Below are 23,288 nucleotides of genomic sequence, written 5' to 3' on the forward strand. Positions count from 1 at the left end.
TTGTCTATTGTGGGATAGGAGGAAGGAGCCTCTAGAAGGTTTGGAGTTGCTTCTTCCTAATGGGTGAAATGCGTTTGTGGAAGTTTGCTTTAGCAACTTTCTTGACACTTGCTATTTGTGTAGATCATCAGGTCACTTTGTGCGGGAGTGTCCCACTTGTACGAGTGGTTGCCAACACTGGAGGAAGTTTACATGTAAGAGAAATCTAGGAAGGAGGTTCTACCTGAAGAAGTATCAAACATACCAAGGACCAATGTAACATTTAAAGGAGTTGGACAACGCATGGATGATCAGAAAACAAATCGAGAAGTGCATGCTAGTAGACTACTATAGATGATATCGAAGGATTTGTCAATTAAGATCAACAACTAAGAAGGGGCAAGAACTTGCTTCTAGATTGTTGGAGATTACAAAAGCATAAGCTTTTGATAAAGCTCATGCAAATGAGAAACAACCATGAGCTAGTGAAGGTGGTAGGGAATTGTCGAAGAAAGTGGAGTCTCTAGGCATTGCTAAAAGCAAAGCACGGAAGGGTAGCTTTGTTAATCTATTTGCACCTTTGGTAGAAGATATGGATTGGGAGTCTCATATTAACATGCATGACACCAAAAAGAGGTTTATGATAGTCTCAATGAGTTGGAATATCAAAGGTATATGTTCCACTTGGAAGAAAATCTATTTGAAAATGCTTATTCGGCAAAAGAGTCCCTCCATGTTGGCTCTACAAGAGCTTAAAGTAGGTTAGGTGGGGCTTGTTGACTAGAGCATTCTAGGTTACCATCTTTTTTGCAATTGTCCATTCAATGGAAGAGGAGGTACACTCTCTTGGTGTCGATAAAATACTCAGTTGTCTCTATTGTTAAGGATGATGTGGGTGAATACCCGGTTGCTAGCTAGAGGCTCAATGTTGAAATTTATATCCCTAATCTTTCTACTCAAAGAGCTATCCTATGGCAAAGACTCCGAGACAATTTGCTACATAAGCAAGTAATATGTTTGGGAGACAGGAATAATGTTCAAGATGGGACTAATCACTCACATGAAGGATGCCTAATCAATGGTCGGGAAAGACAAAAATGGGATTCTTTGATGAATGCATGTCAAATGGTTGATTGGGTTGACTATGACTCGCTCAAGTGTTACAAAGTTCTTTCTTGGCACAATTGTCACTCTGACCATAGTTGGAGAGCTACTAGACTTGATAGAGTGTACTTCACAAGGACTGGAAGGTGATTGAGATGGAAAATTAGTGGTGAAGTGTTGATAGAGGTGGTTTCCTCTTATCATTTTCCTTATTGGCTGTGAGGCTAATAAAGTATGGACCAATTCTGTTGAAATTGAAATCCTCTTTCTTGGGCATGCATGCCTTTGATAAAGTGGTGTTGAAAGCATGGAGGAAAGAGTCTAGATTATACTTGAATCTAGTTAAGATGTGGGAGGCATGCTTTAGATCTACAATGACTCTTGCCAAAGAGTTTGGATGATCAAGAGCTAGGTTCTTGAGAAAGCAAGAGAAGGAAGCTTATTGGGTTAGAGAATGCATTTCGATTGTCCTAAAAGAATTTATTAGGGATGATATGCTTCTACCACTGTTGAGTTCTATTGAGATCTTTCTACGAGATTTAGAACATTCTAGATATGTTGCACTCAAGATACAATTAAGGATGAAATGGCTACAAGATGGGCACATGCCAAACTACATTTTCTAATGCTATAAAATCAAATAGGTTAGTGAGGATATAGATTTTGTAATAAATGAAGAAGGAGTAAGAGTTGTGCATGAAGACAAGATTGCGGAGGTGTTTGTGAAAACTTGTCAAAGATAGTGGGGTCAATCCCTCAGTGGTATTAATGGATTGAGGGTTGATGATGTCCTTAGCAAAATGCAGAGAAGTGTTCTGCCTTATTGAAGCTATTCTCTTGCAAAGACCCTTTTCATGGGCCGAGATTCTAGGCCGAGATTCAGTACATGGTTTTCTCTATCATCATGGGGAGATCTCCTCCTCCAAATGGGATTCCCATACAACTCTACCAACATTCTAGCAAGTATATGGTAAGGATATGACCGTTTTGATAAATCACTGTTTCCTTAAGGGTTATATGCCAAGAAGCTTAAATATTGGTATTGTGAAATTAATCCCTAAGGGGCAAAGCATGCCTTTACTTGGGCACTAGAGGCCACTCACTATGCTAAGCTTTGTATACAAAGTTATGGCAAAAGCAATGACTAACAGGTTGAAGTTCATCCTTAATAGAATTATACATGTTATGTAAGATTGTTTACACCAAGCACCAAGTGTGAAGATGTCTGTTTAACCAGAGGACATTTAATCTTATATATTCCAACAAAAAGGATTGAGTCAACTTTCATTGATACCACGGATCTTGCCCACTAAGATCTATACCTTGCTCGAGTTCTCTTTGTAGAAATTGGTCCTTGTAGATTTATGTAGATGCTGCTTAAGTATTTCGTGTTGGAACATCCAAGCTTCTTTGAGGTAATCTTTCAATCTCAAAATGCACGTTGTTGCAAAATGAAAAGTTGAAGTTAAGTGTGAAATCCAAAGAGTCAGAGCGATCAAACCTGTACATAAATGGTCTAAGTACCCAAGAAAATTCCACGGAGTAAGACCACTCAAAATCATGAGTTTTTTCAAATGCGATTGAACATAAATAGTTTAATCACCCATAAGCAAGATAAGAAGGTTGGCAGGTAGGGAAAAACCATGAGGGAAGCAAGGCCATTACCTGATGAAGGAGAAGGGGATTAATTGTTTGTGATGAAATTTCGCCAAGTAAATCGGATGGTGCGGTTGGAGCCAGCGTTGGAGATAAAAATGTTTTGATGCAAAGATTGCATTGGAGGCTCACTAGGAGAGAAGGAGATAAACACAAATGGTCAAAACTAGGCATTCAAGGGCCCTCCCTGGTTTCATCAAATTGCAAGCAATATTTAGTTTTTTTGTGCCATGGTGACTTTTTTGCAACATTTTTGGCTCGCATGACACATTTGGGTTGCCAACCATGATCCACATCAACATTGCTAGAATGTCATGAGGGTTGCATCCTGTGCTTGTGAGGGGCGGATTGTATATATGTGGTGCATGATTGGATGATGTTAATAGGTCCAAAATAGCAAAATGGCACGCTTGCCCCTACCCTTTTTCATCAAATGTGGCACCTATCCTCCAATAGAATAATAATACAATAGTCCCACTTAGGAGTCGTTTCTCTAACAATCAATTGAAGGTTTTATGTTTCGCTATTTAGGTTGACAACTTTATGTTTTACTATTTATTGACCCGCATGCTTTTGGTAGTCTTTGGGAAGGCATGACTGCCACTACTACAAAAGACACAATGCATCGCTCTGTGATAGTTGTGTCCATGCACGTCTGGGTCATAATGACAAAGCCCTTTTCTAATTGAACACGACAAGGAGCAATGCTTCATTCCTTTACATGGTTGAACTTTGGTCTTAAGTGGTGGTCAATATAGAACCCTCTTTTTCGGAGCTTTTCCAAGTGATCTTGCATCATTGGTGTGATGTAGTGTGGGTCATCATTGGAGTGAAGCTATAGGTAGCTCTAGGTATTGTGCATCCCCTGAAGCATCAGGCCACTTAGGAAGACTTTTGACGTGTTGGTGAGGATAATATAGGCTATATAGGTCATACTTAGCTCTCAACCTCTTTGGATGCAGTCTTTGCCTATTTTGCAAGGGGACCTTCTCTAGATTCTTCTATTGTCCACTCGACCTTGTTGTATTTGAGCCACTATTCCTCTTGAGTGCAGAGCTCTTGTGCGATGGTTTTATTGGGCAGCCTAGCAGCCTTATGGTTGTCGTATTGTATTGCTATGGGCTTCGTCGAGTTGTAGTTCCTATTTCATTCTTTTTGTGTCAATTGTTATTTTGTTTTGAGATAGCGCTAGGATTATTGCCAATGTAGAACTCTGATTTGTAATTGACGAATTGAGATGTGCTTGCTGCTTGTTTCTAATCAAGAACTTTAGAAATCTTGCAATGGGGGGAGAGAGAGAGAGAGAGAGAGAGAGAGAGAGAGAGACTCTCGTGGAGGGGGCTTGTGCAAATGCTTTGAGCTTCGATCAACATGCTCATGAGGAGTGTGTATGTCCCCCCATACATTGAAATTGGAATTTTACTTGTGAAATTAAAGACATTTAAACAACCCAGGAGTCCTACGCTTCATGTGGGATAAAGGAAACGATAGAAGAAGAGTTTAAAAGCGTGAGTGCTTCATTCGAGGAAGAGCATACTAGCAGAAGCGGAAGAAGCAACAAGGAAGGAAGAAGAAGAAGCCTAAAGAGAAGGACGACTGATAACACGGAAGAAGTGAGAAGAAGAGATGCTTACTATTGTTGGAGACGACGGCAGCAGCAAGCCGCAGCGGGGGCGCAGCGTCGGATGAAGGTTGGAATGTTATGCAGGCTTGCAGGCTCAGCATTGCAGAGGCTCACGCCCACCCCTCTCAGGTGGTCAAGGCCGTGCTCGATGCCCGCTCCCAGTGTGCCGCTCTCCTCCTGGCCGATTCTTCTTGTATCCTCCTTTCCTCCTTCTCGGGCGAGTTTCCGCCCTTCCTCATCCCCCCCTCCTGCACTGATGTCTGCTTCCTTCGCTTACGCGCCAAAAAACACCCTGCAGGCTCTCTTTTCCCCCCCGCTTCGGTGCCTTTCCTCTCCTCCTCCTCCTCCTTCTCTTCCGCATCCTCCTCCTCCTCTTCCGAAAGAGCGCCAGCGACCTCTGCTTCAGTCGCCGAAGCCCTGAAAAAATCGATCCGTGGAAAGTGCAAATTTGTGATGGCCGGCGAGGAAAAGCTGCTTGATGCTCCGTTTGTAGGCACGTCAGGACACCGTCCGGGTGACGATCCACTATTCTTTCTCACGGCCATGCCGGGAAAGGGCGGTTCCTGCACCGAATTGATGGCCTGGAGCTGCATGATACCGGCGTTTCTGCCAACGCCGATCCGCTCGGAGGGTTGCATGAACCGCACAATTGATCATGTTTCTGCAGCAGCCTCGACAGTGGTTCAGCTTGATGTCCCGCATGGGGTATCTGTAAAGATCGCTGCCTCGGTTAACGTGGTCGTTGTCTATTCTCCTTCCGTTAGTAAAGTGTGGATAATGTCTGTGAGGTTTTGTGAAGCTCGCGGGATGGAATCATACTCAACTACGAGTGCCAGGATTCCTGGATCTGCGGAATTCGTGGAGGGATCATACAAGACAACACAAGCTGCTTATTTGGAAGAAGGGGCGAAAATGAGATTATCATCCTGCCATCTGAGAGGGCACAGAAAACAGAAAGAAAAGGACAAGCAAGGCTCGCTGCACTTGATCACATGTGCGGTAGTGGATTGCAATGGTCCTGTCTTTGCCTTGCATCTGTCGCGGCAACATCTGCTGTTGGGGCAGTTGGGAGGACTTCGAATTTGGGCCCTGAGACCTCTCATCAAGGGGATGAAGGATCGAAGAAAGGACTTGAAGGCGGAGTTAACAGATTCTGGCAAGGGGACTTGCATCGGTAAGGGTGCAATGGCATGCGAAAGGACTAAACCTGTGGATAATGGTGAGCCTGGGAGGAAGTTTTGTGACAGATTCACTGAATCAAGTGTTATTACAGATTCAGCAGCAGGCAGAACAAATGGATATAGGAAGGAGAGACTGACCAAGGCACCAAGTTTCTGCAAGGCACCGTCAAAAAATGGCTTTTATGAAGTGGAAGGGTTTGGGAACTGCATTGGTAACCTTAAGTCTGAAAAAGAGTCCAGTGCAAGTGTCGATGGGGTCAAGGAGCACGTTGGTAGTGAAATAACTTTCACGAAGACAAAGGAAGGAGAGGGTTTGAGTGACAGCTCTTTGAATGGTTGTTTAAAAGCAGCTATGCGTGACAGCGACGGCTGGGAAAGCAGGCCATGCGTGGGAGTTACACAGACGGGGATTGGGACTTCAGATCTTCAGCATGAATTTTCCAGTGCGACCAGTAAGTTCTTATCTTGAATAAGGAACCCCCCCCCCCCCCCCGAAACAATGATTCTTTGCCGTCCTTGCGTCCTTGTATTTTACTTTTTGTGGCAGCCTCGGGTGACCATGCAAGCAGATCGGTGGTGTTTTTTCCGGCATAGTGTTTTTTGGTACGACAATGCCTGTTGGTCTTTGAGTTTATGAAGATTTGTTCAAACAGGGGTTTGAAACTTTTGCTCGAGCTTATGCAGGCTGCAGACATTGTTTTGGTTCAATTTGTTGTGATTCTTTGGCGATGAGAAATCATTATAGGTGTTCATTATATTACCAAGCAGCTAGTCCTGCTATTTGTGATCTGTATTTCTTTGTCGGCTCTGTGCTGCTCCAATATGCTCCCTGGAAGCTGCCACACTGGATGCCTAAATGGCTCTCCTGACTCCCAATCTCCTTGCTGCCCTAGAGGCCAGCCAAGTTCTTCATCCTCATGAGCTCTTTGTCTGCTGCTGAAGGCCGTATCCTTTGTCCATGTCATGGTCCTTGAGGTAGGCCCCCTTCAGCTCCAATCTCCTCCCTTCTTGGACCCCTGGTGAGTGAGTTGTGAGGCCCCAAGGCCCCTCCTTTTATAGGGCAAAAGCCCTTCTTGTGAACTGACCCAATAGGGGTCTACTGGCCGACCTAGCATCATCCCCATGGCCAACCAGCAGCCCTAACCAGCCGACCTGTTGGTCGGCCTGGTTGGCTGCCTTTCCAATCCTATATTTGGGCTTTGCTGGTCCTGCCTGTCCACATGGCAGGCAGCCAGTGGACCAGGCATTTCCAGCCCTTTTTCAGCCACCCATTGGGGTCTCTTGCAGGCCATAATCCTGCCCAACCATGGCACAATCCTTCTGCTGTAATTCCGCCCTTATCAGGCCATCTTCCCGGGTCCTTCCAGCCACCACTAGCTCCGTACCTCCTCTGAAGTAGGTCCGTACAGATCCGTACCAGGGCATCTTCAATCCAAGCCCATAACCAGGCCGTACTGCTGCTGACGTTTCCGCCTCTGTTCTGTATAGATTTACGCCTGTCCCCTCTTGTTTGGCTTCTCTGCCCTAGATCTGCTCTATTACCTGCTACGGACAGCCATGTGTCCAGTAATCATCTCGCCTCTGATCCATGCTGATCCAGCCCTGCAGAGTGCCACCGACATGCCACATATGCTTCAATAGCGTGCTGCCCACATGACAGCCTGTTTGCTGCCCATGTGGTAGCCCCCTCTCTATGGTTTTCCCTAAGAGCTTGCTGCCCACATGGCAGACTAGGTACTGCCCATGTGACAGCCCCCTCATCATGTTTCTCCTTCTGGGTTTGCTGCCCACATGGCAACCAGAGTGTTGCCCATCTGGCAACCCTAACCCTAAGTCCACCTCCCCCCCGCACTCCTCACTTGGGGGCTTATAGATGGGGAGGTGACTTCTCCAACACAAGAAGGTATGGGGAAGGATAGAACAGCGCAAATAATTCATGGAAGCCACACTCAGATTGTATGAGAAGGTCCTCGCAGGATTGGCAAAGCCTCAGCCTTCAAACCCTAAGGAGAAGATAATCATAAGCAGTGACATAGGGGTCAAACAAGGCTGCCCCCTCTCATCTACACGCTTTGGCTTGTTCATAGATGAATTAGAAGATTGGATAAGAGCATACAGTGGAGGCTTGCCCGATGTGCCCTACTACTCATTTATGCAGATGATGTAGTACCTTTTGCAATGGACAAAAGAACATGCAAACACACCTGGATGCATTAGGCAAATTTTGCCAACAATCAAGGATGAGAGTCAATATTGCAAAGACAAAGGTCACGGCATGTGTGGAGAGAAGAGTTCTGCCAGCCCTATATAGTTTCCAAAACAAATGCAAAAAAGCACAGCTATGGAGCTGGGAAATGATGTTGTTCTTGTGTAGAGAAGGAACCAAAGAGCCAATTAGGGGTAGAAATTCATAAAAGTCCACCTGTATTGCAAGAAATACCAGAATATTTGGCAGATTGCTGTCCTACGCTGGCTATTGTAGCTGATTTTCAAATCACTCAGCAATTTGAAGTCAGATTACCATCAAACTTATTCAGCTGCATCCAAGGAGCTGAGCGACCATGTGCACTCAAGCTGATGCAAAATGGAAATGTAATTCTGTAAAATCGCAGCAGTTCTTGAATTCCGGCCGGATGAATTTGGTCATATCTCCCTCATATGAACTCTGATCTCGACCAAACTTTAGGAGCAGCACTTAGATGCTAGAGCGATCAGAAAAGGCCATGTATGACGTGATTTGGTTCATTCAAACTGTAGATTGTTGACTGACTGTCAGTTTCCCCTGGTCAGACATCAAGCTACGATGTGGGGTCAAACCCTAATGATCTTGTGATTCCAGCATACAAGGAGAATCAGGGGATCTGTAACATGTGGAGACTTGCTGCGTGGAAATAGATGAATGAAGAAGGAGAACTAGCATGCAAGACACGAGATCTTCCTAACTATTTATGATGCTGGCATAAATGCCCTGGTACATGAGCGCCGAATCGGCATACAAAAACTGAGCTAAAATTACTGCCCTGGCCCCTAACTACGACTGTGGGACACTGCTGAAACAAAATGCCAAACCTCAACCATATGCTGAGCTGGAATTGCTGCAGGTCATCCTCTCCTTGGATCGCAATTGGTACGACTGATCTCTGCTGCTGTATGGTGGAGACTGGAGTGGGCTAAGGGCTGCACAAGGGGCTGGAGAGCTGCTTGGAGGCTGGAGACTGAATGCCAAAAGAGAGGGCAAGGCCCTGCTTATATAGGGACTGTAGGGCCCGACTTCTGGCTGATGGGGCTTGATTTAGCAGCCCTAGGGGCTGGCCTGCTAGGGGCTAAGCCTGCCTATAAAAGGTGTCTTCCCCAGCCCACTTCCTATACATGGTGCTGCCCTTTGGGGCCTCAAACCTTGCAAATATGCTGCATTGAGGTGGTGCGAGATGGTGAGCTGCGTTGGGGTGAACTCAAGCATGAAAGACACAAGATCTTCCTAACTATTGTACACTGCTTTATTTATGATGCTGGCATAAATGCCCTGACTGTAAATTTCAGAACAAATGGATCACAAAATCCCCTTGATCGAACCCAAAAATCAGCTCTGATACCAACTGAAACAGGACTTCTACTAAAGTCAGCTAGCAATAACTAGTTTAGAGTAAAATGAGATACTAGACAGCAAGAAAAGCAGAAATAGAAGGGAGAGAAGGAAAAGTCACACTTACTAGGAAGAGGGCATGGGATGTGACTGCTTCCACAAGGCTGGCTAGCTTGATGCTAGATTGAGTCCTTCTTGCATGTACAGCCAGTAAGGCTGATGCTTGAGAGTACCGAACAGTCATACAATAGAATCTTAAGTGTATTGATCTTGAATGTCTTGCAAGTACAGCTGAGCCCCCTTTTATAGGTCTAGGAAAGTGGGCCAGCACATCATTGTTTATGGGATAATGCAACAGGGGTGCCACGTGGCAAGCCTCATGCAAACCTAATAACACTACTAAGTGAACAAAGAAAATACTAAAGTGTTTACGAGTAGTGGGACCCTTTTATAGACTAACAGGGCCCATTACTTACCTGACTGCAAAACTAGAACTCAATAATGTTACATTTCTAAACATAGATTGCCTAAAAGTGACAAAGAAATTCAGTAGTGCAACATTATCTTGAAAGGCAATCTCTTTCTTCTCCATGGGAATTTTATTTTCATGCAATGCTTCCCGATTGTGCCCCCCATGAGAGGAGATGACCTGCAGCCTGAATACTTTCGAATCATTCGAAAATCAACTCAAGGTTTCACAAAAGCTAACCTAGTCACACCCTGTTCATATCCTAAAAAATGGCAACTAGACTAGTGTTGCAAAAACGTGTTTGGTTTTGAGCAAAACGTTTGGATGTTTCCAAACATCAGCCAGATCCACCAGCTGATCCAGCTTCCAAAACCTGGAGTCCTATGTTTTATTAGATTCTCCCTGCCTGTCTACGTCAAGCACACTCCCCCCAACACAATATCAGACTGAGTGCACACAATCCGTATTATTGTAGTCTTCTTCAACAATCAGTACATATATATAGATGAATCCAAGAACATGCCCAACTCATCCTCTAAAAACACAACATAGACTAAAATGAAATCATATACCGTTGGGCGCCAATGACGTCGGTGGGGATGTATGTCATAGTAGCTAGTCCCATTATGCGTAATGGAGTATCTGGGTAAGCAAGCTGCAACATGGATGAAAACTTCAACAAGTATTGGACAATCATCCAACCTCTTGTTTAGCCAGAAGGGCTTACAGAAAGATTGAGGAAGGTGGCAAGGACCTGCAGACAAAGAACTCCAGGAAGGGTTGCACTCTTGGCTGGCATCAGGACAGCAAGGTACATGAATCAAGGTACAGGGGACAGGAGAAGCTTGGGCCTCACTATTGGCTGCACATCAGGGCAGCACGGAGGTCAAGTCTTCTAGGCATTCACTACCTAGGATAGCTTGGAGGTGTGTTTGTCGGCACAGGCGACTACGTCCAAAGAAGCTTAGGAAGGAGCATGCAGGCTCGGTGCCACCGAGGTAGTAGGACAACATTCTGGTAGGGACAGAGGACCACGGTTTGGCAGGACTCTGGACCTCTTTTGTTTTGTGTCTGGTTGTGGACGGAAATATGTTTTGTTGGTTTATCTTTGGAGCACTGTCTATTTACTAGTCTGTACATACACATATGGTTGTTTGAGTACACATGAGTAAAGAAGTTTTGGATTCTGTAGTTAGACACTTCCGCGTGTAATTCTTGGGACACTCTTAAGTCTTCTGCTGCGGGATACCCTCTGTATAGGTTCATTTCTCTGCGTCGTGCATGTGGTTTTGGCATCCCTCATTCGGTGGTACCGTGTCGGTTGCTAATCCAGACTGCTCTCATGTCGGCTAGCTCCTCCTCCTCCACTCCGCTGTGTCCTGGGGCTGACTCAAATGTATAGAAGTCTGTGATGCGTCGCTGTCCCCGGTCAGCCTCTATGTCCTGTGGTGGTTTGGCCATCCCTTGTTGCTCTGTGGTCTGTCGCAGTAGTGTCTCCCTGTGCCGACGTATCTTCATCAAATAGAGCCCAATAGAGACCTGGTCATTTAAATGAATTAGTCGTAATAGAGGACCGAAGCCACTCCCCTCCAAGTAGAGACAGTGGTAACGCCCTCGGATCTCATAGTAGGTTGGGCAAACACAAAGAAAATGTTCCTCTGTCTCAACCGACCCTAGCGTTAATAGTGTGCAGACCCGCTGCTCTTTGGGTATACATGCTACTCTCCTTGCCTCGATCCTTAATTGATGGGACGAAACCCGCATCTGACCATTGGCAATCTTCAGTGCATGGGAGACTCCTTTGTCCTCGAGATACTTGGGGTCTGATGATGAATCCCTCCTCTGATACTCTCAGGAAGTGGTTGCAGTAGAACTGGGTCTTGGTGGGGAAGCTCTTGTTCCCCTCCCTAAGTCTGGGATGTATGAAGCTGGAGAAGGTCTAACCGTATGATATAGCTCGTGGGATCGACTCAAGAGGTGCATCCATGCTGTACTGAAAGGAGGGAAGCCTCTCCATCTGGATACTGTGCCTGCTTGGCAAGCCATGCAAATATGCGTGCATACCATGTGTTTGCTCCGCTCTCTAGGGCCAGCCTCGGGAGTCTCCAGTGAGGTAAGTCCCAGACTTTGTGTATGAATGTCACTGTTTGAAAGATGGCATCAACCTGGAGAGGTGTCATGGCGAACTTTGACTGCACTATCTCATGTGGGACTAAGGGCTTACACCGAACCATCCTGGATCCCATCATCACCTGTAGTAGCCGCTAGAAACTCCTCCAATCTGTCCTCGGGAGATTGCATCCCTAGAAGGGTGCTGCATACATGCAGTCGGCTGCACCAGTGTGTCAAAAAGCTAGCCCTTCGTCAGTGGATCTTGAAAGTGCGCTTGGAAGCACTGTTGCTCTAGTCTAGCCAAAGCACTACGCCCCCGTGTGAGCTGTGCTTGGGCTGCATGGGTCATCGTGAAAATGGGTCCTATGAAGACTGCTCCCAAATATGTGTACAACTGCACTATCTCCACTGGCTTGCCACGATAAGTGAAACTAAGTCGGCAAAGCACTGCTCGTGACGTGTTTAAGACCATAACCTTGGTTTTTCAAAGGTTGACCATCAGGTCTCTCTCTCTCTGCAAAACACCTTTGAGGCGTCCAGATCTCTCTGCAGCCCCTCCGCTGAAGATGATATAAGACTATATCATCAGCATATAACAATATATGTATGAGGAGGTCACCTAGTAATGAACCCTCGCCCCCTAGGCAATCTATGAAGGATGTGATCTTATGGATGTAGAGTCCAAAGAGAGTTGGTGAGAGAGGGCAGCCCTGCTTCACCCCAATTGTGCTCTCGACCCAATTTGATAGACCGCTTGGAGCATGGACTCTACCTCTGACTAACTCATATAGGCTCATCACACCCCAGATCAGCGTCTCTAGAATCTGCATCTCCTGTAGTCTTCCAATCATACGGGATCGTGGGACAGTGTCGAAGGCCTTCGGAAAGTCTACGAAACATGTGTAGACTTTCTGATGTCTGGACCTCACCTCCTCAATGACAGCCCTCAGAGTGAAAATGTGGTCTAGAGTAGAGTGCTGCCTCCTGCCTCTTGCCTGCCCTAGTGCTCGCTGCCCCTGTGCCTCTTTATGACTGCTGATATGATATGATTGTATTAAAGTCTGCATGAGACCCTTCACGATCTATGGGACTGGTGATCACTTTTAACAGATAGTGATGTTTTACATCTAGTGAAAGAAAATATTACAAACTTGCTATGTAGTGAGTACTTGTTGAGCTAGTTTGTGTGCTAGTCCTAGTATCATGTTGTGGTGTTCCAAAGCTTCTTTTAAGTAGCTTCCTAGCTTTTTGGCTGGCTGCTCCAACAGATTTGTTAGGTTGCTTCTGCTGTCCCTCTGATGTGTGCATAAGATCGACGCATTAGGAGTACATACTGCTCATTTTTTACGTCTCCGGTGGGGGAGCTTCGTTCGTCTCTTGGGACCTTGGGTCTTGCCCACCTGCCCCTCTCCACCTCTAGATCATGTGAGCTGGTTCTCTTCCCTGAGTATTATTGCATTCCATAGTTGTCCATGGGATTAATTTCCTTGTTTTAAAACTGCATTTTGCCCCCAGGTCTTGCCATAGTTCTTGTAGTATTTTCTGCGTCACTACCTGATTTGAAATATGTGCAGAAATTCTTTGCTTTGAAGTCACACACACAGGACTAGGGTCCAAGACAACAGTCAGGTTGGAACCCCCCCCCCCCCCGAAGGTCTTTTTTCATTCAGAAAATCTGAGTACAAAGTACAATTCAGCTCACAGGCTGCTTGTAGGAAATCTTACGTGAATTCCATTTTTACAAAGAGCTTTCAGCTCAATTCTTTTGGCAACATGCCAAGTGTCAAAATTCCTAACTAAATCTTAGTTACATGCCTCAAAGTGCAAAAGTCTAGGGTCTTCGTAGGCCTTGGCCCATGGACTTCTCCTGGCTACCCGCTGGGCTCCGTAGCCCTTGGGCGATCAACCCCTCTTAGAACCTGCGACCATTAATTAAAGTGCACATAGCCATGGCACCCATTAATCGTTAGTGCTTTTGCATGCAAATAATTCTAGACTAATCCTAGTCTTTGTGGGCATCCCCACCAAGCAAACTTGTGCACAGAACATAAAAACAAATTCTTTGGTCGACCGAGGTCAACCCTCTTGATCGTAATTAAGGGGCTTGGCCATCAGTCGAAGCGCCTTAATTATGGCCAAGTCTCTCCCACCGAGGTTGGCACATCTTCGTTAATTGAAGTTAACCCTCTTGGCGCAAGCCAACTCTTGTTGACCGAAGTCAACACTCTTTGACCGAAGTTAGTGCCTTGGTTCCTTGGTTAACGGTAGTTAACCATCTTGGCCTAAGCCAAATCTTCCTAACCGGGGTTAGGCTTACTTAATCAGAGTTAAGTATCCTTTTTTTCCCCTAGAAAAAGGTAACTTCTATTAATGCTTTAAAACCATACCACCAGCTTCCAAAAGGAGCTATTGATGAAAAATAAAGTTTAGAAAACAGTTGCCAGCTACAAGAATGAACACCCGTTTTCGGATCTCATGGCTTATCGCCTATAGAGATTCGGAAAAAGGAGCTAGCAACCATGATGGTGGTCTATATGCCCAACGAATTTCCCTCGCGGAAAGGGTGTAGAATACACCTGCTGGCCATGTCTGGTGGAAGTGGTGCCGTGTCTCAACAGTCGCTCTCAAGCTTGGAGTACCACTCCCAAAGTGCACACAAGGTGAAGATGATATCCTGTCAAATGGCTACTAGGGTAGATGTCGGAGAAGTCCTTTGGCCTCCCATCACCCGGCTGCATCGAGCCACCCAGACGTTCCAGGCAGTGATGCTGGAAATAGTCTCCCTGTAAGCCGGCGTGACAAGGTCGATCGCAGCACTTCCGTGGTTCGTCTGTCTTTTGGCGATCAAATTTCAGCACAACTGAGCCCTTTAGATCTCTCAACAAAATTTTCCGTGCAAGGAGACACCCATATGTCGCTCCCCGCAGTCGCAGCCCACGCTGCTTGTATGCCTTGCATGCGAAACTCCCAGGCGAAGGGAGAATTCTCCACGGAAAAGAATCGCCCCATGAGCTATGACGGGCATCACCACAATAGTAAATCCAACTGCCAATCAAACAATCACCCGTCATACAAATGAGAGTTCCCACGCTCACTCCCCTTCGTTATGCCGGCAGCTAATCGATTGCATCACTCCTATTTGGGCGCGTTATGAATTCGTCACCCGTTTGGTCATGTCAACAATTAGCTTCTCTGATCGAGGTCGCCATAGAAGGCAATCCTTGCCTTAGCTCTAATACCAATGAAATATGTAAAACTACTCTCTCAAAAACAGCTTCGATTTCCTTCTACTAAGCTCGCTGTGCAGAAATTCTTTGCTTTGAAGGCACACCCTCTCTGTCTCTCTCTCTTTCTCACATACACACACACAACACTAGGGCCCAGGAAAATAGTCGGGCTGGACCCCCCCGAAGGTCTTTTTTCATTCAGAAAATCTGAGTACAAAGTACAATTCAGCTCACAGGCTGCTTGTAGTAAATCCTACATGAATTCCAATTTATTTAAGAGCTTTCAGCTCAATTCTTTTGGCAACATGCCAAGTGTCAAAATTCCTAACTAAATCTTAGTTACATGCCTCAAAGGGCAAAAGTCTAGGGTCTTCGTAGCCCTTGGTCACATGGACTTCTCCTGGCTACCCGCTAGGCTCCGTAGCCCTTGGGCGATCAACCCCTCTTAGAACCTGCAACCATTAATTAAAGCGCACATAGCCATGGCACCCATTAATCATTAGCGCTTTTGCATGCAAATCAATTCTAGACTAATCCTAGTCTCTGTGGGCGTCCCCACCAAGCAAACTTGTGCACATAACATAAAACAAATTCTTTGGTCAACGAGGTCAACCCACTTGATCGTAATTAAGGGGCTTGACCAGCAGTCGGAGCGCCTTAATTATGGCCAAGTCTCTCCAACCGAGGTTGGCACATCTTGGTTTATTGAAGTTAACCCTCTTGGCGTAAGCCACTTCTCGTTGACTGAAGTCAACACTCTTTGACCGAAGTCAGCGCCTTGGTTCTTTGGTTAATCGTAGTTAACCATGTTGACCTAAGCCAAGTCTTCCTAATCAGAGTTAGGCTTACTTAACCGAAGTTAAGTGCATTTGACCAAAGTCAATACTTTGATCAAATAAATATAACTTTTTGAACATAATTAAATAAATGAAGAACTCATTAATTATGATCAATAAATGGTCAATTGGAACTTTGACTTTGGAGTATTACAGCTTGGTGACATGATTTCACAAGCATCTTTTGGTATATCAGCAGCCAAATTCCCCATAATTCCATCCGAGAGAGAGAGAGAGAGAGAGAGAGGGAGGGAGATTGTAATGTGGTCTGGAGATTGTAATGTGTTCTCCATGTCAGAGAGAGAGAGAGAGAGAGAGAGAGAGAGAGATTGTAATGTGGTATGGAGGTCATGGGCCTATTTGATACGGGACACTAAAAAATGGTATAGCATACAAGCCGCCATGGGCTGACGCAAGGACTCACTAGGGCCTTTGCTGAGTGCTGCACTTAAAACCAAAAACTCAAAAATCTTGAGAAAGAAAGACAGAAAGATGTATTAACATCTATAGAAGGCCTCACGGGCCTATGAGACAAAGTACAAGCAACAAAAGAATGACCACTACCTCTGGATAACAAGAGAGTCGAGGGACTGTAAAGTGCGGCAACTCCTCGAGTTGTTATAGGCACAGCTAGAGAGAGAAACAAAAGATGTAGCCAGCTTGGGCAGTCCTTTGATGGGATATTAAGATATCTCCTATCTTCCTCTCTTGGATCGTTTCTCGCTATGGTGGGGCCCAGGGGGCGTGGCCTCCGTGATCTTTGTTTGTGTTGGGCCATATTAAAAGTGTATCTCAACTCCAGCGGTTGTTCCCTTGGAGTAAAGCAGGGATAGATTGGATCTTCTCCCTTGTGACACAAGTCTCATTGTTGAGTCATTAATGGTAAGCTAAGCAGGGATGAAATGATAGGTATATCGCAGCAGTCATGTGTGTTTGGATCTATATAGATCTAGCCAAAGGTTATTGAACTCTGTGTAAGGTCATCACGAGGGCGTGATGCCCTTTAGATTGTGGATGGATCGGTTGCATGCACAAGCAGGACATGGCTGGTTAAGTGTGATGATGAAAACACAAACATGTAGAGAGCTCTTTGCAACATGGTTTGTGTAAAGATCTCACAAGTTGTGCTGATATGTCACTCCTCCTGTAGTAGGCTGAGTTTTCTTGCTTTCAGTATAATCGTTGCAACTTTACATTTTTGGTTTACTTTCGTTTTTCTCTCCCTCTCCTGTCGTACTAGGTCCCAGTGTCGAGGCGATCAATCTCAAATTAAGTAGCGATTAAATGATAGCTCCATCCTAGTCTTCATGTGCATTTGGATCTATATAGATCTAGCTGAAGGTGATTGGACAATGTGTAAGGTCATCAATAGGGCCTAATGCCCTATCGGTTCGCTCACATGCACAAGCAGGTCTGATCTACATGGCCGGTTAAGTGAAATGATGAAAACACAAACATGGAGAGAGCTCTTGTAAAGACTGTCTGAAGTTGTGCTGTTTTACCATCCAGTATGTCATTCCTTTTATAGTAGGTTGAGTTTTCTTGCTTACGGTAAATTCATTGCAACTTCCCCTTTCGGGGTTACTGAAATCGGCCTCTAATCACTCAGAGGGCAGTGGAACTAAACCTTTAATCACTTCAGCACTTATTTACAGCTCACAAAGCATATATCACAACCATTAACCATTGCATGATCAGCATTTGGCATTTACCCATTTGTTCACAAACAAAACCACGGAAAAAGGGATGGAGGCTAGAATGCCCTTGCTCAACAAACATAGACAAGTGCACCCGATTGGCCCCAAATACTGTGGCGCCCCTTTCGGTATTTCTTTATATTTCACAGTGAAATGATTACAAGTTGCATCTGGGAGACCTTCCCTGCAACTGAGCATGCAGCCCCAATTCATTGAGCCTTCGCAAGGCTTTCAATCATAGAACACCATCACATAAGTGCACTTAACCCATAGGCTCAATCCAAAGGCATTCTCTTTTCCGAGTGCAATTCCATTGGCTGTCCAGATGCAATCATACTGCATCCCAGCTGCACTCTGTTTGAGTGGTTTCTAGATGGCATTCACAAAGCTTTTCAAAGCTCCAAAATAAAATCAGCAAAGTACCCAACCAAAGAATGACTCATGTAGCACTGCGTGGGCACCTGTGAACCAAGAAAGAGGCGGCACACGAGACCAACCAATAGCTTATGGCAAAAAGAAATTGCAGCAGCAAAATCACAACTCACCAAGCCCTGAAAACTCGAACCAAGTCCTCAATCGCCAAGAGGACATAGTAGCCAATGCCCAATTGCATTCTCAGCCAAAGAGGAGTGCAAAGGCATGAAGAAAGAGCATTTACAAGAGCCGACCAGCAAGAATTCCATTGAAAAATGCGAAAAGTAGCACTTCTGTCGCGAAGAAGTGGGAGTTCTTGGGCTCAAAAGAAGCGTGCTTCAGAGAGGAATGCATTGAGAAGGTTTTGGAGAAGTTTCATCGCCGGAAAGTCCTCCAAAACTGAGAAAAACCAGTCAACCATCGCGTGGGACCACTCGAAATTCAATAGAAAGCTGTAGCTTTACAAGAGGAGAGGCCCAGGAGGCTGTAGAAACAAAAAGGTCCAGAAAAAGCCACTTTTGCAAATTCGACCTGCAAAAGAAGTGCCCAGCTCTGCCCGTTCTACCAAACGCACGGAGGGAAAAGGATATCACTGCGAAGGGGAGGCAGAGGGGAAGCCATCGGGCCAAACAGAAGTTGAGGAATCCAAACGGGTGAGGAGTTATGAAGAAAACGGAATTCAGCTGAAGGAGGCTGAAAAACCAGTCCAAAATCTCAACAAAGGGAGAAGATGAGAGAGAAAACCACACATGTGAAGTTTAGAAGGCCCAGGAAGGTCCAGGAATGGCAAAGGAGCATGTAGAAGGCACTAGAGCCACCTGGAACTCCAGGGGGGTACATGGCCCTCTAGGGGGCCCATTAAAAATGCCACGTCATCATTTTCCGACAACCACTCTTTTAATTCCTTGGAATGCCTTTGGGCCTAGGGATTAATTATGCTTATGTGCTAGGCACCATGATGCGTTTAATTACACATTATTAAGCCCACGCTTGGACTTTTAAAACCAAAGTTGTCACAGTCTTGTAGTACATTAGCGTACTTAGAATTTCACGCCCCCGTGACAGTTGCTTCCATCATGACTATTTAATTTAACATGAAACTGATTCTTAATTGAAAGCCACTCTTTTTTAAAGATTTTACATTCAACTATACATAAACGACAAAATCTGAGTATACTGTGTTGAATATCATAGGAGTGCCTCACATCAACTCAAACATCTCTGATTTGGCTAAATATGGAGTGATTACTTCCCAATTCTATAGTTTCTCTTATTTTTGCTCAAGTAAGAGTGCATTTATCTCTCAATTTAGTAATTTAATCCTACTACTTCTCAAAAAGGGCTATATTATAAGAAAAGTAATGAAGAAACTCCACTCAGTCCTACGTTGTAGTCGTTATATTTTTGGAAATTTGTCTTGAAGGTAGAATCAAAATCCGAAGGGTTGTTCTATTTTTGGAGGTCATCTAGCTATTTAGTTCTCCCGTAGAAGCAATCCCCCCCCCCCCCCCCCCCCCCCCAAAAAAAAAAAAAAAGACCCTCTCTTATTTTTTTATTTCTTATTATTTTTAAATTAAAAATAAAGAAAAAACCAAGTAAAAAATAATGATAATAATTGTATCTTTGTATCTGTGCTGGTGTTTCATATGTTTTCTTATATGTATGCTGTTTTTTTTTTGGGGGGGTTAGCATCATTGTGTCCCCCCTTGGTCTCGCCTTTTTCCCCTCTTCTTGTGCCATTGTGGATATTTAACCTAATTTACCTCTCTCTCTTCTTATTTTTGCTTTGTTTCTTCCTTTTTTGGCTATTGAAATTTTTGTTCTTTGGGATTGCAAAGCTTAGTTGACGTGTGCAAGAGTTTTGCCTAGAGAAAAAACCTAGATGGTAGCTTATGCTTGGGTATGATGAGAACACAAATGTAGCTTTGCTCACTAAGTTTTTTAAAAATATTTTATTTTTCTCACACACTCATAATTTTGTTTAAAGTCACTTACAAACTCCTTTTTTTCCTTGTTCTTTCGCTTGTTTTGTAAACATTTTAATTTGTAAGATTGGGTATATTCTAGTCTTATGAAGCTATATACAAGCACTGGTCTGAATGAGCGCTAAAATGCCAATGTGAGATTCAATGAAAAGCACTGGATTCTGGAGGACAATTTTATGTGCAGGGTATGATATTCTTGTCTTCTATGTCAACCAAAGCAGGAGAAAAAGGAAAGAAAGAAAAACAAAAACAAAAACAAAAACAAAACCTCACAGCCCTCTGTCTACTTTATAACCTTGGTTGAAGTTGATGCCTTAAGGCCATGATATATAATTGCATTTTGCTGGTAAGCCTATCTTCTTACAACACTTCACTTTTATCCAGAACTTGTACAGGAGGTGCCAGTTGAGCATGTGACATTTCCAGAATGCAGAGTTGGAATGCTGCCTTGTGAGGCATATTATTTGGAAGATTGGCAGAGTCAGCACGCACTTTCACAGTCATCTATGTTGTCGTCTTCTTCAGGCTTTTCATACTTCAATGTGTCAGCTAGTGCTTCACATAGCGAGCAAACTGCTCCTGGTGCATGTTCTTCTTCTTGCTATATCTTAGGCTCTTCCTCATCTTCGTTTGATGCTGCTACTTGTAATGCATCTCTCCCAGAAATCTGTGGTGGGTTACATATGAAAGGAGGTCAGGATGGGGTTTTTGTACCTTTTCAAAGTGGAAAAGCACGTGACAAAGTAACACCGTTGCTCATTGATTTGACAAGGGTAGAGCAGGCAGTTAGCATTCAAGGGCTGTCAGAGAAAGAAATTGTTGTTTTAGACTCTTGTGGAAACCTGCACTTATTGACTTTACAACAGAATAATGGATGGGAGCAACAGGGTCGTAGAGTCTCAGTGAATGCTTCTTTGCAGATGTTAAGCTGCTCCATGACAGTGAAAATGCTAACGGTTCTTCCAGTTTCTCTGCAATGCACTGCATCGTTTGTGCATTCTGGTAAGACTTCAAGCTATTCTTAGGGCTCTCCTTTCCAGCTGCTTCTCTGAATTGAAAAATTCGTTAGGATACTTGTACTTGAGCCTGGAGGAATAGTTTTGGCCTGTGTGGGATATTGAGAAGCTGTTTTAAGCCACTGTGGTTTTAAAAGTGCATAGTTCTGAGTGGTCAAGGACTGATTCATCCGGTTGACTTGTTTTTTGTCAGATCTTAAAGGTTTGGAAATGCTAAGCTTTCTAAGTTTCTTTCGCTTGGCAACCAGAATGATTGTTTGGAGTTTTTGTGTTGAAGCTTGTACTATGCTAATATATTCTCTTTGGGGTCTCCTATGTTTGTGTTTCCAATAGTCAGTTTGCACTTGTAAATCTTATGCTGTTCTTGGTTGCATTTTCTGAAGAGGGAAACATGTTACAGGTCCGATCTCAGATGCACATTTATATGGCATGGCTCATTAGAAGGCCTGCCTCAAGCTGCAACCCCAGTGGGCAACTATGAAAGGGCATCATTCCGATGTGTTGAGGAGGCTTGAGAGGAGGACATCGCATCATTCCAATTTTCCCACGCCCTCAAAAGAGGGATTCTTTTTCTAGCTCCCAGGGTTTAGAGTTCAGGGTGTAGTGGCTCATCACATTTTACACCCTCCTAGACTACCTTGGTCTACGATGGGAGTAATTATGGGAATGCCCATTTTAGTCCCATCCCAGTCCAGCCATGTGATAAGGACCTTAAAGTCGGGCTATATCTTTGTGGAATAGATGGATGTTGTGCCAAGGTATTTCCCCTGAGAAGTGAGGTTCGTGGTATTTGAGTCGTCATGAATATTGAATCAATCGCTGGGGCTAGGCATGCAGTAACAATGGAAGCTTTGACTTGTGTCTATGCTACGTCTCTTGTGGAGACTAGACAGCAGATGGAAGTGTCCCCCCCTTCCTCCTTTCTTCTTTGATAAGTTAAGGTCACGGTATGTGAATCCGCATTGAATAATTTGTTGAAGATAGTCAGGAATATTGCTAAATTACTGGCCTGAGGTATGGGAAGCATCAGCTGTGTGTTAATTTATTACTCCCCCAATCTCCTCTTGGGGTGCATACATTAGCCATAGGAATGGATTAGCTCATGAAGTATTTCCAGTGTTTTTTCTAGATATTTTTTAATCTCCTTCTACTTTGAAAAAAGCATGTATCTTGGAAATTGGTGCTGACATCTAGGTGGAGGGCTATACAACCAGTGGGGTCCTCTATCTGTGTGTTAAAAATGCTTGCAAGCCATGCCTTGAAGAAATTCTCTCACCTATCGGCAGTCTTCCTAGATCCCTCTATGTTGTGCTCCCAAGTGGCTCACAGGGTTTCGCTGATATCATCCCAGATCTTGATGAGGGTGGAGCAAATGCTAGATCCTCTGAGCCGTTGGACAGCTCCATAGACAACGATCAAGGTCCCCGTTGTCATAGCACTGATAGGCACCCTCTACCCTCATGTGCTCCAATCATGGTCCTATAGGAAGACCATGCTAGGCAAAAGAAATAAGATTCCTTTGGAGGAGACTAGATCAAAGTTGGGCCCAACACCTGGTAAGGACCTCTTGTGGCATCATTGCTCAAGCTAGTGTTACTCTCGTGAGTGTGTCTAGGCTAACATGTCGTGCATAGGTTGTTTACCAATGTGGGGTCGTATAGGAGAACAAGCCTCAAGGGCTCCTCTGCTACCCCTCGGATGGCCAAAACCACTTTCGCGGATCCCATTGCACCTTGTGCAAGGGTCTGCTCTCCCATAACCCTAGGTGCCCATCTAGAGTGATCTTGCCCATATCGAAAAGGTTTGGTGTCGATGGTCCAGCTTTGCCCCAGCCGCCCAACTACTTTGATCCTTTTTTGCTCCACTAAGTTTAAGACCTTGTTCTCCCGTGGATCTTCGTCCCTCACTTTGATTTCATCTATTTTAACCCACTTTAGCGATGTTGACCGGGTAGGGCTCGTCATGGTCTTGTTGTAGGTAGAAGGCTCTGAGAGGAATTGCAGTTCTGGAGAATCACCCAAGCTGGCACGGAGGGTCTATGGCATTTGGGGTCCTACCAAGACCCTCTCACCATGCCTCCAAGATGGCCTTTTCAATCTCCTGAGTCGTGCTATTGGCTCCTCTTTGATGGGTGAGCATGCTCAATCTTTTCTTGACTGTGCTTGGTCTCTTCTATCGTACAGTCCGTCTGTGCAATCTGTCCGTATAGTCCGTACGACTGTACGGCTTTTTTGTTAGTTTCTTGCATTGGACTTGGAGCTTACATTTGCAGACCAGTCAATTCTGTTGACTGTGGATTTCAGTTCCTGAACTCTCAATAATTGGGCTCTTAGGTCTATTGACAGCACATTGCAGACACATTGGACTGGTACAGTGGCATTTGGAATTTTCTTGCATTTTGCCCT

At 44.7% G+C, this 23,288-nt stretch overlaps 1 protein-coding gene across 4 annotated transcripts in view; it reads left to right on the top strand.

Moving 5' to 3' along the window:
* The first annotated feature begins 4,259 nt into the window (after positions 1-4,259).
* LOC147905149 (uncharacterized) overlaps positions 4,260-23,288 on the top strand; it is a 96,884-nt gene continuing 77,855 nt past the window's right edge. For all 4 annotated transcript variants that reach the window (XM_087390510.1, XM_087390517.1, XM_087390502.1 and 1 more), the window contains exons 1-2: positions 4,260-5,996; positions 20,252-20,869. In XM_087390510.1, the coding sequence (XP_087246636.1) occupies positions 4,442-5,996; positions 20,252-20,869 (2,173 nt within the window). In that variant the 5' untranslated portion in view covers positions 4,260-4,441. The remainder of the gene's footprint in view (positions 5,997-20,251; positions 20,870-23,288) is intronic.

Source organism: Dipteris shenzhenensis, chromosome 2, assembly GCF_047967505.1.
Source record: "Dipteris shenzhenensis isolate YYH24624 ecotype China chromosome 2, Dip_SZ_1.0, whole genome shotgun sequence".
NCBI lineage: Eukaryota > Viridiplantae > Streptophyta > Polypodiopsida > Gleicheniales > Dipteridaceae > Dipteris > Dipteris shenzhenensis.